This window comes from Adiantum capillus-veneris, chromosome 2 (assembly GCF_014529385.1).
Source record: "Adiantum capillus-veneris isolate H3 chromosome 2, ASM1452938v2, whole genome shotgun sequence".
NCBI classification, from domain to species: domain Eukaryota; kingdom Viridiplantae; phylum Streptophyta; class Polypodiopsida; order Polypodiales; family Pteridaceae; genus Adiantum; species Adiantum capillus-veneris.
The window spans coordinates 80,504,538-80,519,756 of NC_140932.1; the positions used below are offsets into that span (position 1 = coordinate 80,504,538).

The window sequence follows — 15,219 nt, forward strand, 5'->3', positions numbered from 1 at the left end:
TCGCTGATAGTGATGATGTGTCATGTAGCAGCTGTACGGATATCCGCGATTTGCGTTGTTGGCTTTTTGGTAGTTCTATGTGAGCTTTTGAGAGCAGAAGCTTTTGGGTGCAATGCTTTTAGACCTGATGCTTTTGGGCATCCCTTGTAAGTTTAAAAGAGCCTAGAGGGCACTCGTGACTCTTCCGTAGAGCATATGGATGCAGAGTCTTTGAGAGAGTTTGGACCCTAGGGAGTTGTACTTTGCGAAGAGCAATAATAAAGAAATACCAAAAGGGGCGCCAGTCTTTGGGGCCAATGCGTCTTGGCTCGGAACTCCGCCGTGCCCTGTTGACTCTCCTCTCTCTCTCTCTCTCTCTCTCTCTCTCTCTCTCTCTCTCTCTTTTCAAGTTCAGTGATTTTACGATTTCCGTTCGTGTGTTGCTATTGATTTCTCGCTTGGAGTGTCCAAGCTTATAACAGGTCCATATGGTGGTGACGTGGTAGTAGGTGACGTTGATACTTTTCTGGCCAGTTCTTGATACCAGTTTCTGTTTGGGCGTATGTACCTTTAAATATGAAGCTTAGGGTTGGAGGCTGTAGAGCGACTCCTTAATAGTTGTATCTGTGATTATCAAGCAGTAAAGCAATACTGCAAAGGGGCCAGTCCATCTGGGTGAGAACTCTGCTCCATCATGTCTCATGTTCAGTTCTTTGAGTTGTGGATTGTTGCCTTTTTAAGTTCAAGTATTTGCTGTGCTCAATTCAGTCGTGGGTTGTTGGGAAGATGGTCACAGGGAAATGAGGGATCCATTGACTGGGGTCGAACTTCTTTACAGAAAATCCAGGTGGAGCAAGGAGTGAGTAGGATGATTTTAGAGCCAAAGATGATAGAGGAGCGTGCGAGCACATATAAGTGCAGCTTGCATTCAAAAATCGAAGCATAAAAAATCAAAATCCTTCATCAGAAGAAAGAGAGCTCTATAATGAGGTCCACAACTCAAGAAGCGCCAATCCAAATGGAAAGGCAACCAGAAACGACCACTCCTCAGCGTGTCGCAATGCTGGAAACCTAATCTTGAAAATGTAGGGGTAAGCTGGGAAGACGGTCATAGGGTCAAAATTCGTTACAAAGAACCCAAGTAATTCAAAAGATGAACCATAAAAATCCTTCATGTCAAGAAAGAGAGCTCTATAATGAGGTTCTTAGATTCATCGAGAGTAGGCTAGAGTCCCCCCCGCCCCCGCCTCCCCCCCTCTTTAAAAATATTGAAAAAGAAGAAAAGTCACCTTTTCTCCCTCCCTCTATGGACAATGGGGGCCAAATAGCCTCTCTCCATACTTTTTGGAGGGTGTAGAGTGTTACCACCACCACCTTCCTATTGGTCCGTGAATAATCATCCCTTAACCTTAAGCGCCCTTTTGTGCCCATGGTTTCCTTAGGTGAGAATGGCTATTGGGTGCTTTGAGTGGTTGCAGTCAATAAATTTCAAAGTTCATTTTAGCAAGAGCCATAATTCTGGTCTTTGCCAGTTTAATAGGTTGAAGTTCTACACGCGAACCATGGTATATTGTTTGCTAGATTGGTCTCATGGCAAGGGGTCTCTTTTCATTTTTTGGCTCCCTTATGTGTGTGTCATCTTCTAGCTGTGTTCACATCTTGTAAAATGTTCCTGCTCTTTTCAACACAATTAGTATTTCTCAGGTTTTTAATTGGATCATGTGATTGTACTTACCCATTTTCTCTCGCCCTCTCTTCGTTTGTACTACATATATGGTTAACTTATAGTGTGGCTATGTAGTTTCAAGGAAGATTAGGAAACTCAGAATCACTCCTAGCATGTAGAGCACATATAACAAACACTACTGCTCTCCAAGCAAGGTATTTATCTTAGTAATTGGGTCCATTTGCATTCAGCTTATTCTGAAAAGTGTCTTGACTGCTTTGTTGCTGATTATGTCAAGTTTAAAATTCTAATTTTGTAGTGCTTCCAGGTGTGGACACCTCAGGTAATAACTATTTTGGAAGCAGGATTGACAGTCCTTCAGTTTTTCGTCCTGATATTGCATGCTTATGTGCAAGATCAAGGCTGGCCGTACATATCCATATCCTTGTAAGTCCTGTGTCGCTTTGTAATGATCTTGTTTTTTTTCTAGCCAGGTAGGCCTCCCCTATCTCGAAAAAATAAAATTCCTTTCAAAACATTGCAAATGCATAATTGAAGGGTGGGTTTAGGTAATGAAAAGCCCAATGGAAATGGAAAGCCAAAACATTTTTCTTGTCTTTATAAAGATGTGGACAAGCATTCATTGACACATTTGTATTCATCACCATTCTTTTAGCTTTCTTTAGCGTTTTTCTTCTCTTTAGAGTTTCTTTGCACTATATGGGAATGAATTTATTTGTTTTGGAGCCATTAGGAATTTTCTAGCCAGTATCGTTCTTGTTATTTACAATGACAAAAACAAAAACACAAAGCAGATCTCATTGTATTCAGTGAAATGCTTATAATTGCAAACACAGTATACGCATAGTATTATTGATTTTGTGAGATGAGAACCCGCAAAATGCTGCTTACTTGAATCTAGGATGCCCATTACGAGACTCCCTGAAGCTTTTACTCTTGTAGACCAATGGAAATAAAAAGCCCAATGGAAATGGAAAGTCAATTTTTTTTTCTTGTCTATATAAAGAAGTGCACAAGCGTGCATTGACACATTTGTATTCATCACCTTTCTTCTAGCTTTCTTTAGTGTTTTTCTTCTCTTTAGAGTTTCTTTGCACTATATGGGAATGCATTTATTTGTATTGGAGCCATTATCGTTCTTGGTATTTACAATGACAAAAACAAAAAAACAAAGCGATCTCATTGTATTCAGTCAAATGCTTAAAATTGCAAAACACAGTATACGCATAATAATATTAATTTTGTGAGATGAGAGCCTGCAAAATGCTGCTTACTTTAATCTAGGATGCCCATTCCTCAACTCCCTGAAGCTTTTACTGTTGTAGACCGAGTCTCAATGAAGAGATCTCCCATCTGTTCTCAAGCTCTTTGGGGAGATTGTAACCGAACAATCCCAATTTCTTCTCCATGAGTCAATGGTGGACCACCCTATCCCTGCCATAGTGCTTTGGTAAATACAAGGAGCCTGTTTGAAATACAGTGTGCACCTTGCAGGACAGATACACCATACGTTGGTACTGGCAAATGTACTAAAGATCTATGTGAAGGTCTGAATCCTAGAACAAGTACAAGCTGCTCAAGGAATGCTAACGAGAACCTTGAATGTAAAGCACAATGTGTGCATCATCAGCCTCGTATAAAAGAGGCATAGCTGGTCCTGCTTAAAGCTTAACAAAAATCTCCCCATGTATACCACTTTCGAAAATCCTAAGGGATCCTCTCTAAACCCACTACGCATCTACAATGGCGGGTAGTCTCAAAAAATCATGACAATTAATACAGCCAGCTGACATCTACCTGTAAGCTTTGCAAGGGATGGGTGAGCTCAAACACCATAGCTAGCACCTAAAGTTGGGGTAGTGCTGTACAAGTTTAGCCACACACAACACCGTAGCTATCACATTGTCTATAAGACGGAAGGCTTTATTCATACACCATGGGCCATAGAGAACTGAATACCAGCCAACATCTACTGGTACTCCTTGCAAGGACGTCCAATGAGCTATCTGACGTAGGAGCAGTGCTAAAGACTTACCACCCAACCATAGGAGTCCCTTTATATAGACCTGGCCATCCATAGTTGGCCGGACACTGACAAAGTATGTCCAAGTCTATGGTGTGCCAGGCTACACACCATTATGGATATCTAGGCCTCCTCAAATCCCGTGTGGACTCCACCCCTGAACCATGGCACGTGCGTGTGCTCTACACGCTCTATTGGCGCGTGCCATGTGTGCTCCATGGTCCCAATGCTATAGATGACTTGACAAGATGGGTGAATATTTAGTAGTGTCGTGCAAGTATAACCGGACTCAGACTCTATAACTACACCCTTGTGAATATTGTGATAGTCTTGTCCAAATTTAGCCACACACAACACCGTAGTCATCACGTTCTCTAGGAAGGCTCTTTTCATACATCACTAGCCTTAGAGAAACCCCAAACTACATTTTATGTGATATCGGTAGCCTCAACTATTGACTCAGCAGAAGCTAGCCTTTTGTTTCGAAACTGTTGCCATAACAGCTAGCGATATTTTTGGTGCGAGCGATGGATAAGGTAAGGTTAAGGTATTGGGTAAGTTCTCTTGAGTGTTTTTGGAGGGTCCAACAGAAAATGAAATCTCATGTAGGGCCTCCAAAGTTTGCACATCTCTATATCCTAGAGAAGTGATATAGTGTCACGTGCACATCTAACCCTATGTGCATGTGGACAAGCTGTAACTCCTATTTCTAGGGTTTAGGACAGCTAGGAAGTGTTCTGGCACCCTTGTGAGCCTGTATGCAGGACATGCATGTCCAGGCACTTCAGCGTAGCTGCATACCCTCTGATTGCACATGATCACACCAAGTGTGTGCTAGGTGTAGGCACTGGGGAGTGTTCCCATACAACACCATTAGTACAAAGCCTAGGTAATAACTGCATATAAAGCACCTCTTATTAGTAGTTCCTCAACTTATTAATAATAAGTGACATTTTGGCATCATTTTATAAAGTCGTGGGGCTCAATCTGACATTTTATAAGTGACATTTATCATTTTATAAAGTCGTGGTGTAGGCATTGGGGAGTGTTCCCATACAACAGCATCAGTACCAAGCCTAGGTAATAACTACATACGAACCACCTCTTATTAGTAGTTTCTCAACTTATTAATAATAAGTGAGTACCCGCCCGCAATACAAGTACCCACAGCACAAGGCGTTTTTCAAGCATTAGCAGAAGAATCAGCCCAGTGTTTCCAGATTTCAGCCCTAGCCTCATCGTCAGATGGCAGTTCCAAGCCATATCAGCCCTAGCGTTTTCAGTTTTCAGCCCTTAGCCTCGCAGATCCAAGCATCTACGGCAAGATCCCATCAGTATCTCAGTATCTGGGACCATTGTATCAACATCTGTGCAATCTAAAGCAAATACCTCTCTAGCGATAGAGAGGGGGGCCCTTGGAGGGGGTTTTGGGACCCCATCTGGTGTTCTCTCTCTCTCTCTCTCTCTCTCTCTCTCTCTCTCTCTCTCTCAGGACCTCCTCGCACAATATTATTCTCTCTTCTATCTCTAGTCTTTGCACATCTCTCATGAAGTAAAAGGAACTCTCCTTGAGAATTTTGGAGGCTTGCTGCTGCTCTCGCAGGTCCCCCCCTCGCCTGCACTTGTCGCCTCCCCTCTCGCCATGGCTAGCCTCTCCCTCCCCCGCCCTCACACCGCGCGCCTACCATGTTGCGTGCTGCTTGCCTGCCCTTGCCTGCGCACTTTTGTCCCTGCAACTAACCAACGTGGCTGGTCAACCCGCTCCCCCACACCCCCGTTGCTCGCCATCACCTCCCCCCCACTTCGCTCGCTGGCCTCAATCCCCGCACACCCTGTCCCCTCCTCCCCCGGTTTTACTTGAAGGCCTTGCCCTGATCACTCGCGGTTTGGTGTGCTCTCTCTAGCAAGGCTTGGCCTCGCCTTCATTCCTTCAGCATTCTTGTTAGCAACAGACATAGATGGAGTCTCATGCTCCGCCCCAGAGGGACTCTCCAGAAGCCCCCTCGCCAGACCTTGTAGAGCCCACCATCCGACTTGCTCTCTTGCCGACAGAGCAAGCGAGCCTAGCCGCAGAGGTGGAGCGCCTCCAAGCGACTCCCATCCATCTGCAAGATCATCGACACCCGACCTAGCAGAGGAGAGGTGCGCGATCTCCTTCAGGCCGCCTTTTAGCAGAGGTGGGTACGATTCCCGATGTTCAGTTTCTCTGGCGTGGCTACTACCAGATAGAGTTTGAGATTCCCGAGATGGCGTCTAAGGTCATTGCGATGAGCCCCCTGGCCATCTGAGCAGTTCGGGCACTCTTTCGACAGTGGCGCCATGGTTTCGACCTAGCTACCGATGTTCTTGTCGAGAAGGCAGACCTGCCCATCTCAGTCTGCTTCCCTGGCCTACGGAGGGAGTATATTCCGCTTTTTTCTAGGATAGGATCAGAGATTGGGACTGTCCTGGAGACACCTCGCACGACAGCCTTTGTAGCTACCAAGGCGGCTGGCATCCCCACAGACGTGTTCTGGTTCGGGACACCCACACTCTCCCGAAGGTCATTCTACCATAGTAACAGGGAATGGCCGTTTTCAGGTCTCCGTTCCCCGTTGCCATTCCAAGTTCCCGTTCCGAATCCCCGTTCCGTGTTTCAAACGTGAGTATCCGTAACAGGGAATGGCATTTTGTTCCGCATTCCCGTTCCTTGTTCCCGTTCCGGTTTCCCGTTCCGGTTTCCCGTTCCTGGTAACTATGCATTCTACTACCTCGGGTGAGTGAAGGTTTGTTTCATCAGAGTGTGGAGTATTGGGGCCTCCCGAATCAGTGTTTTATTAGTCGTCAGATGGGCCATCTTGCGAAGGTCTTTCCACGGAAGAGACCCCGACCTACATCTTAGGCTCAGCCCCAGCCTTCAAGGACTGGCTAGCATCAGTAGATAGAGTCACAACGTACGCAGGCAGAGCCACCCTCCGAGCCTGGGGCTCAGGCGGAGGAGGGCTGGCAGCAGGTTCGTCGTCGACGTCGACAGGGGCCACCACGCCAGCCTGGCACTTAGAGTGGTCCTGCAGGTGCAGCTTGTGACCATCCCTTGGAGAGTCAACGTCACCGTCTTTGGGATTGCCCTATGGCACAACAGGTGTGGCTTCGGGTCCTTCGGCTGATGCCAGTTCTTTCCATTGCATGGCAGTACAGTTGGGGGGTAGCTGCTTGGTCCACTCTCACCGGCCCTGCAGTACAGTTTGAGCTATCCTCCACCAACAGGATGATAGTGATACAGGGGGGTTGACCTACACTCTAGCCTGCTACAGAGCTTACCCCACAGGAGTGGTGCAGTGAGAGAGAGGTGTGTTGGGAGCTCGTCTGTGGCCTGACACTCTGGTTCATCTGGCGGGCCCGCTGCTTCCGTATCTTCGAGGCTCGCCCTTGTGCCACCAGCAGAGACTGTTCTCGAGATTTTTGGCTGGAGCTGATCCATACTCTCAGGGAACAGTTCGAGAGACTTCAGGGCAGCTCCGACCGCATGCAGAAGCGCAGAGAGGAGTTCCTTTGACTCTGGCGCCCTTGGCCTTTCTTCACCATGGTCCGGGGTGAGCTCAGCTGTCACTACCGTCCACCTGTGTGGCTTTTCCCCCCTCCCATCTCCTGATCTAGCCTCATTGTACATATTCTGTTTTTTTTTCATTGGGAGAGTCTCCCCTTATGAGTGTTGTAGCCCTCTCTAGTAGAGGTGGTTGTAGCCCTATGGGCAGTTTCAGTAACTAATAGAAGGGTCTCGTTCTCGGGAAAAAAAAGTAAAAGGAACTCTCATTCAGTAAAAGGAACCTTGAGTACACACTGAGCATTCACCATAAATCACCTCCACTGCACATTACATAAAGGATAGTACAAATTCAGCATTTATTTTTTAAACTAGATTGGACCAGAGCAAACGCAAAAGCTGGACGTCTTGTGATACTTCTTGCATAAGTGAAACTCCAGACACACAAGGTGAGGGTCCTGGGTTTTTTTTTTCATTATTTTACAACTTGCATTATGGTTTATAGTTTAGTTGTACTAGCTTGAGCTTGTGGTTGTGGATTGCTTGCTATGGGCAGAATCATTACAGTTCATGAGGGCACAAACACACACAGCTGTCAATCTCTTTATGGATTCAAACATACGTGTAACAGCGGTAGGCGAAGAGGAGCATGCGTGGTAGGCGAAGAGGAGCATGCATGGCTTTATACAAAGCTACTATGGAAGCAGCAATTCCCTAATATTTTTACTGTAGGTATTGATCTGAGCTGCTTGTTCTTGTTGCATGTCCTTCCTTTTCGAGAGTTAATTGTTTGCTTTCTTGATGAAATTTCAATAAAGTGAAGGATAGGGTCATATTCTATGTTCAGAACTTAAACCCTTCTTTAATCCGGCTGGGACGCAGCAAGATTCAGACTTAATGTAAACTGCATACGACTGGCAACTTGGATAAAAACTAGACCAGTGGCTTGTAGCACCAATCTTGAGATTTCTCTAGGTCCTCCATTCTTTATGCAATTGGAGTGTCCAATATATTCTTTCCCATCAGCCTCGCCCCTGTTCGGCCGCTGCTAACTTGTGAGCAGGCTTTTGAGCCCCTTTGACGCTGGTCTTATCCACATTAGGCTGGTGCACCCAGGCATCGAATTCTGAGCCAGCGCTTGCAACCGCAGTAAGGTTTTGAGCTGTGCCCCGGTCCCCGCTCAACCCGTCTCCCTTGATAGTCACGGACTACCTCCAGTGCTTAGTGCGACGGAAGAAGAGGGCCTACCTCGCCTGTCACAAAGTGATGATGTGGCTACCGACAGGCAGAAACCCTAATTTTGCCAGAAACCCTAAAATTCCTGCAAACCCTAATTTTTGCCAGAAACCCTAATTTGCAGAAACCCTAATTTCTGGAAACCCTAACCCTAACTGCTGGCTGAAACCCTAAAGTGGCTGGAAACCCTAAAACAGGGGCCAAATGCCACGTGGCCAGCAGTGTACGGATTTCTGGATTTTATGGAGGTGGAAAAAAAGCCCAGCTGAGCGACGCAATTTCAGCTTTTTGGCTACGCAAATGGCCAAGGAGAGAGAGAGAAGGTGATGTGCTTTATTTTTAATGAAAACCCTTAAGAGGGTTTGAGAGAGAAATAGATTTTGCTTTATTTTTGAAGCTTTTGGGGCTTTGCATTTGGGCATCCCTTGTAAACTTTAAATAAGTGGTTGAGGGCTCACTCTGCAGAGCATCTGGACGCAGAGTCTGAGAGTGAAACCCTAACCGCTCTCTTGTACTTTGATCATTGATTAATACATAAAGAAATACCGAAAGGGGCGCCAGTCTTTGGGGCCAATTTCTCTAGGCACGGAACTCCGCCGGGCCAATGTAAATCTATTGTGATCTGTGAATTGTTTTGAAGTGGTTATTTGTGAAAAGATAAATGATGTCTCCTTCTGATTGAAACTGCCAAATACTTGGAGGATTCACAATGCATTCCATGTGAGTCTCTTGAAACCTTTTAAGGGTGATGTGCCTGATGATGGGGAGCCTGATGAGCAACCCGAAGTGGAAGAAAACGAGGAGATCCTTGTTCCTGAACAGATTTTGGCACATAAGGATACGAAGAATAAAGGCAAAGTCCGAAGGCGGTTCTTGGTTAAGTTCAAGAACTATCCTGCATTGGATGTGAAGTGGATGGAGGCGGAGAACCTAGCAGATATTCCTCAGATTGTGAAACTTCACCTAGATGCTTTTGGTTTAGCATAGTCTACTCCCAACGGAACCCAGAATTCAGCTTGGTCGGAGATCTGGTGCAGTGGGATGCACAAGAGGGGAGTCACTCCGCTCCTTTGTCAACAGATGCCTTGATTTTGATACTAAAGTCATTGATGTCTCTTTGAGCTTCAGGGATACTCAGAGCTGACAGTATTCTGCTGGATGACTTTATGAAATGGAATTCTTGATTATGATACTGATTTGTTCTTGACTTCTTTTGAGTGTAGGAACTGATAGACGAAATGATTGCAGCATTTTGGTCTGATTGATCTCGAATAGACATGGTTGCAATAGGGGTTAGTCAATTGGACATCGATGAGGTCCCGAATGGACCTAGATGTGATTGCTAGCTACATTGCCGATAAATCATGGTCTAAGATCGGAATGAATGTTGAATGTCATGTGATGTCCTGTGATGTCGTGTGATGTGACTGTCGATTTGGTACGTGTGCTAGATGTGTGTTCCTAGTACATAGGTACGAACAATCAGTGTCTGCTAAGACGGTTTATGGCTTCTGTCGGTTTTGCAGGCGTAATCGCGGTCGATTACAATGCTTTCAAGAGGGGGGTATGTCACAAAGTGATGACGTGGCTACCGACAACAAAAACCCTAAAATTCCTGCAAACCCTAATTTCTACCAAAAACCCTAATTTTTGCCAAAAACCCTAATTTGCAGAAACCCTAATTTCTGGAAACCCTAACCCTAACTGTTGGCTGAAACCCTAAAGTGGCTGGAAACCCTAGAATAGGCGCCAAATGCCATGTGGCAGCAGTGTATGGATTTTCGGATTTTACGGAGGTGGAAAAGAAGCCCAGCTGAGCGACACAATTTCAGCTTTTTGGCTACGCAAATGGCCAAGGAGAGAGAGAAGATGATTTGCTTTATTTTTAATGAAAACCCTAAAGAGGGTTTGAGAGAGAAATAGATTATTCTTTATTTTTGAAGCTTTTGGGCATCCCTTGTAAACTTTAAATAAGTGGTTGAGGGCTCACTTTGCAGAGCATCTGGACGCAGAGTCTGAGAGTGAAACCGTAACTGCTCTCTTGTACTTTGATCATTGATTAATACATAAAGAAATACCGAAAGGGGCTCTAGTCTTTGGGGCCAATATCTCTAGGCACGGAACTCCGCCAGGCCAGTGCAAATCTATTGTGATCTGTGAATTGTTTTGAAGTGGTTATTTGGTGCTGTCGTGATTGATTCTCGACTTGAGTGTCCAAGTCTGTTACATCGCCTAGCTAGAGCGGGACTTGTACCAGCTATTTCGGAGTCAGGACTCAGATGAGGCATGGAGCCCCACCCCCAGCCATTACCTCCATTGAGACTTGGGGTGAGTATGCAGCAGGTAAAGAAAGCTATTGATAGAATGAGGATTGGGAGGGTATATGATCATGATGGCATGGTGGCAGAGCACTTTATACATGCTAGAGATATGCTTGCAGATGATGTTCAACCGAGCCATTTGTCAGGGTCTCCCTGATATTTGGAGTAGGTCCACTATAGTGATTATCTTCAAGGCAGGAGGAGATCCTACGGAACCTGGGAACTATTGCACTATCAAACTATCACACACATTGGCTAGGCTGTATGCATCCATTCTTGAGCAGCAATTGAGTAGATGGGCAGAGAGAGAGGGCATACGAGCACTAGGACAAGCGGGTTTTGGGAGGAGGTTTTTTACTTTGGACCATATATTGACTGTCAGCTATTATTGATGTTAGGTGCAGCGTAATGAATGTTTGCGCTTTGCTCAAGATGAGTGCTCCGAACTGTGCTCTTCCTTTTGTTCTTATGGAAGGGAGAGCCTTCCGTTCTTAATGAGAGAGTGCTATGATCACAAACAAAGTGAATGGACATTGCGTGCAAGTGTATGAGACTGAGAGATAGAGAGAAGAGAAATACGACACCAGAGACATTGTAAAACCCTCCTCCGAAGGCCCCACTCCAGTTGGCGAGAGTGGTCTACGATTGATTGCACAAACTGTTACAAAGTGTATGCATGAAACTGATGCAAGTCTAGGCTATGTCGGTGTCGTCGACGGGGGTGACGAGGCCGACGCTAGGGCTGAAAACTGAAGCTACTTATCTGCTGTCCAAAAACGCTCAAGGCTGAAATCTGCTACTGCTGAAAATGCCATGGAAAACGCTGGATTTGCTGGTCTTGATGGCTGAAAACCTGCACTTCTTGTAGGGCTGAAAACTGATGGGCTTTAGGGCTGAAAACTGTAGGTCTTCATCTGCTGAAAATCGCCATGGCTGAGGCTTCAATTCTGGAAACGCTAGGGCTCTGAAGAACGCCAGGGCTGCAGATACTTGGCGACTGTTGGCTTGGATCAAAAACGCTAGCAGAAGGGTGTCCTGGCGATGAACTTCTTGCCGAAAACGCCAATGATTGGGAGGTCTATGGCAAGGCTTACTTGATGATGAAAACGCTAGGTTGATGGGGGTCTTTGCTTGGAGAGAAAACCACCAAGGGGATTCTTGCTGAGAAGTTGCCTGTTGGGCGATGGAGCTCCTGCTGCCTCTTCTGCCAATTAGTGCTAGCCTAGGTTTGCTTATATACAAACTTACTCAATTTGCCCTACCTACTTTCCAACAAAAGTCACTTAAAAATAATAAGTGAAAAATATCAAAAATAGGGAAAATAGGCTAAATGCACTGGAAAATTCCCCTGAAGGATTCTGATGGATTTCTGATGGGAATGCTTATGATCATGCTGTGTGCAACCAGAGTATATGCATCTACAGTAAGTGATTGGGCATGCACGGTTTGCGAACAGACTCATAAAAGTGCCAGATCACTTCCTATTCTAGACTGACTTGGCTGAACTAAACCCTGGTCATGCTGTAGCTTGTCCACAGACACATAGGGTTGGATGTGTCACGTGACATCCCCTCTTTTTCAAAGTGAGGTACTGGTACCGAACTGTATGGCGTCGAGGGAGATCGCCAACAGCATCCGGAATCCTGGAAGGGACTCTTCGCCGGCCCACTTTGATGTGTGGGTCGTGTGGTACTTTGAACTTCATAAAGATATGCAACGCTTGCTTCTTTGGGCCGCGCCGAAAGCGATACAAAGTCTTGTGTGGCTCCTTCAATGCTTCAACTTCGTCTAGAGTCATGCTTCTTTCTTCTTCAAGAATTTCCATGGCTCAAAATTCCTGAAACCACTTCCAACACAAAAACATGAACATAGCCATTCCATGTAAAGCGACTGGAAAAAATCTTGTCTTCCTAAAAGATTGTGCATGCAATGTAGATGAACAAATAGACGGAATGCTAAACCGTTCACTACACACACGCAAACAATGAGATCGAATCTTGTCCTTTTGATCTAAATCAATTGACTGTGGCAATTCACAACGGAAATGCCCATGCTTGGTGCTCATACTTTCATGTGCTCGTTCTACGAATGTGTCATGCAAAGGAAGAGATAGGGAATGTGACTTCCTTGAATGCATGCTTTTCAGCTTTTCATGAAAAATCCGCATACATTGAAACGTGCTCAACATACAATATGTCATGCCTAGGAAAAGGGATCACATAAAGATGCTGACTAAAATACAGGAAACGGTCACGAATGAAACACTCGAACAATGCGTGCGTATCAATCATGCGAACACACAATACTTCCTGTGAGGGTTCTTTGGACCTAGGCTCGAGAGCCGATATCTGTTCTTCTTGAAGGGGTTCTTTAGACCTAGGCTCGAGAGCCAAGACGATCCTTCGTGATGGATCGAATCTACAACGAGATTAGCTTTGCTAGAAAAAGCATCAACTAATTCATCATCCTTGTGAACAATCACATCATCTTCATGCAAATCATCATGCTTGTGAGAAATCACATCTTGATCATGCAAATCATTATGCTTGTCATTGTCATCCAAATCATCATGCTCATCATTATCATTCAAATCATCATGCGTATCATCATGCAAATCATGTGTGTCATGCTTTGGAGACGAAGAGACTGAGAGAGTCTCCTTCTCCTGAATCCTCTCAATCTTGTCCTGCATATTAGCAATGAAAGAGGGAGAATGAACAATGTTCTCTCTACGAATGACAATGGGAGAGTCACTTTTGGCATAGAGAGTGAAAGTGTTAGCCTCTCAATCAATGAGAGGGTTAAGATCATGAAACCATCGAATGCCCAAAATCATATCACATCCTGAGAGAGGAGAGACTAAAATTTTTCTACGGAAAGCAGTTTGTTGAATTGTAAACAACACACCAAGACACTCTTGCGTGATGAGAGAGTCCATACCGGGAACAAAGCCAGAGACCTCGAGAGGAGATTTCTGACTAACTTCTAGGTGGGCTCTCTCAACAAGAGAGGGACTGATCACATCATGCATACTACCTGGGTCAAACAATATGACAAAACGTTGCCCCGACACATGACCATAACATTTAATGAGAGAATCATCAATGGGAGGGTCAAGAGAAACTTGGGGCACACTCGTGTTATCAGTAATTGCATTGACAGAGGAAGTGGGTTCTGTGGATTCTTTAGATTCATTCGATTCAAGCTTATGACATGTTCTTTTTATGTGACCCTTAATGTGACAATGAAAACAACGACCTTCCTTAAAATAAGTGCTTTGCTCTTCCGACGTGATGTATCCTCCTACAATTCCTTGTGCTACCTTTTCATATGGAGTAAGCTTAGGTTTAGCAATTGTGTTAGCCTTAGGTTTGCTTATATACAAACTTACTCAATTTGCCCTACCTACTTTCCAACAAAAGTCACTTAAAAATAATAAGTGAAAAATGTCAAAAATAGGGAAAATAGGCTAAATGCATTGGGAAATTCCCCTGAAGGATTCTGATGGGAATGCTTATGATCATGCTGTGTGCAACTAGAGTATATGCATCTACACTAAGTGACTGGGCATGCACGGTCTGCGAACAGACTCACAAAAGTGCAGATCACTTCCTATTCTAGACTGACTTGGCTGAACTGAACCCTGGTCATGCTGTAGCTTGTCCACGGACACATAGGGTTGTATGTGTCACGTGACAATTGAGGAGGGTAGATTACATGGGAGGAGGATTTATTGTAGCTTTGTGGATTTTTGCAAAGCTTTCGATACAATTCCTAGAGCTAGATTGATGCGCAGACTATAGGAGATGGGGATGCCCATAGAGATGATTTGGGGGGTCGTGGCTTTATATAGGATAGTAGTGGGGCCGGTCCGCACTTCCAAGGGGACATGTGACTCTTGAGTCGGTTCACTCCACTATTGGGGTGAAACAAGGTTGCCCACTCTCCCCTACTCTCTTTGGTATATATGTGGATGAGGTTTCAAATCACATAGAGAGAGGGTGATGGAGGAGCACAACTGGTAGGGACATAGATTCCTTTGTTTCTATAAGCTGATGATATTGTGTTGATTTTTGACTCCCTAGTGGAATGCAACGTCACATGGATGCCCTGCACATTTTTGTTGAGGATAGTGGCTTGTATGTGAACCTTGGCAAGACCAAGATGGTGTTCAACACCACAGTACGGTGGGTCAAGAGGGTAGCATCCAACTTTACCTAGGGTGAGGAGATGATGGAGTATATAGATGCATACACTTATCTTGGGGTGGTATTCAATGGCCGAGTGTTTTCCTTGAGGAGAGCAGTAGAGACTAAATTGACTGGAGCATATGCAGCTGAGGATGAGTTCACAGGTTAAGTTCCCAAACGAGGATCAAAGCTTTGGCTTTTTGATACTTTGGTGACTCCATCTATGCTTTATGGAGTGCAGATATGGGGGTCTTCTGTAT

At 45.1% G+C, this 15,219-nt stretch overlaps 1 protein-coding gene across 10 annotated transcripts in view; it reads left to right on the forward strand.

Moving 5' to 3' along the window:
- Nucleotides 1–15,219, forward strand: part of LOC147463059 (magnesium/proton exchanger 1-like) — a 50,257-nt gene that overhangs the window by 12,366 nt on the left and 22,672 nt on the right. For 3 of the 10 annotated variants that reach the window (XR_015184854.1, XR_015184855.1, XM_086486901.1), the window contains one exon: nt 1,974–2,092. The exons of 2 other annotated variants lie outside the window; for them this stretch is intronic. Coding sequence is in view for 1 of the 8 variants with exons in the window: in XM_086486901.1 (XP_086343027.1) it covers nt 1,974–2,092 (119 nt within the window). In the remaining 7 variants the exon portion in view is untranslated. Of the gene's footprint in view, nt 1–1,973; nt 2,093–7,587; nt 7,662–7,768; nt 7,945–15,219 lie in introns of all 10 variants that reach the window. 5 more of the 10 variants (XR_015184847.1, XR_015184849.1, XR_015184848.1 and 2 more) reach the window with 3 other exon arrangements.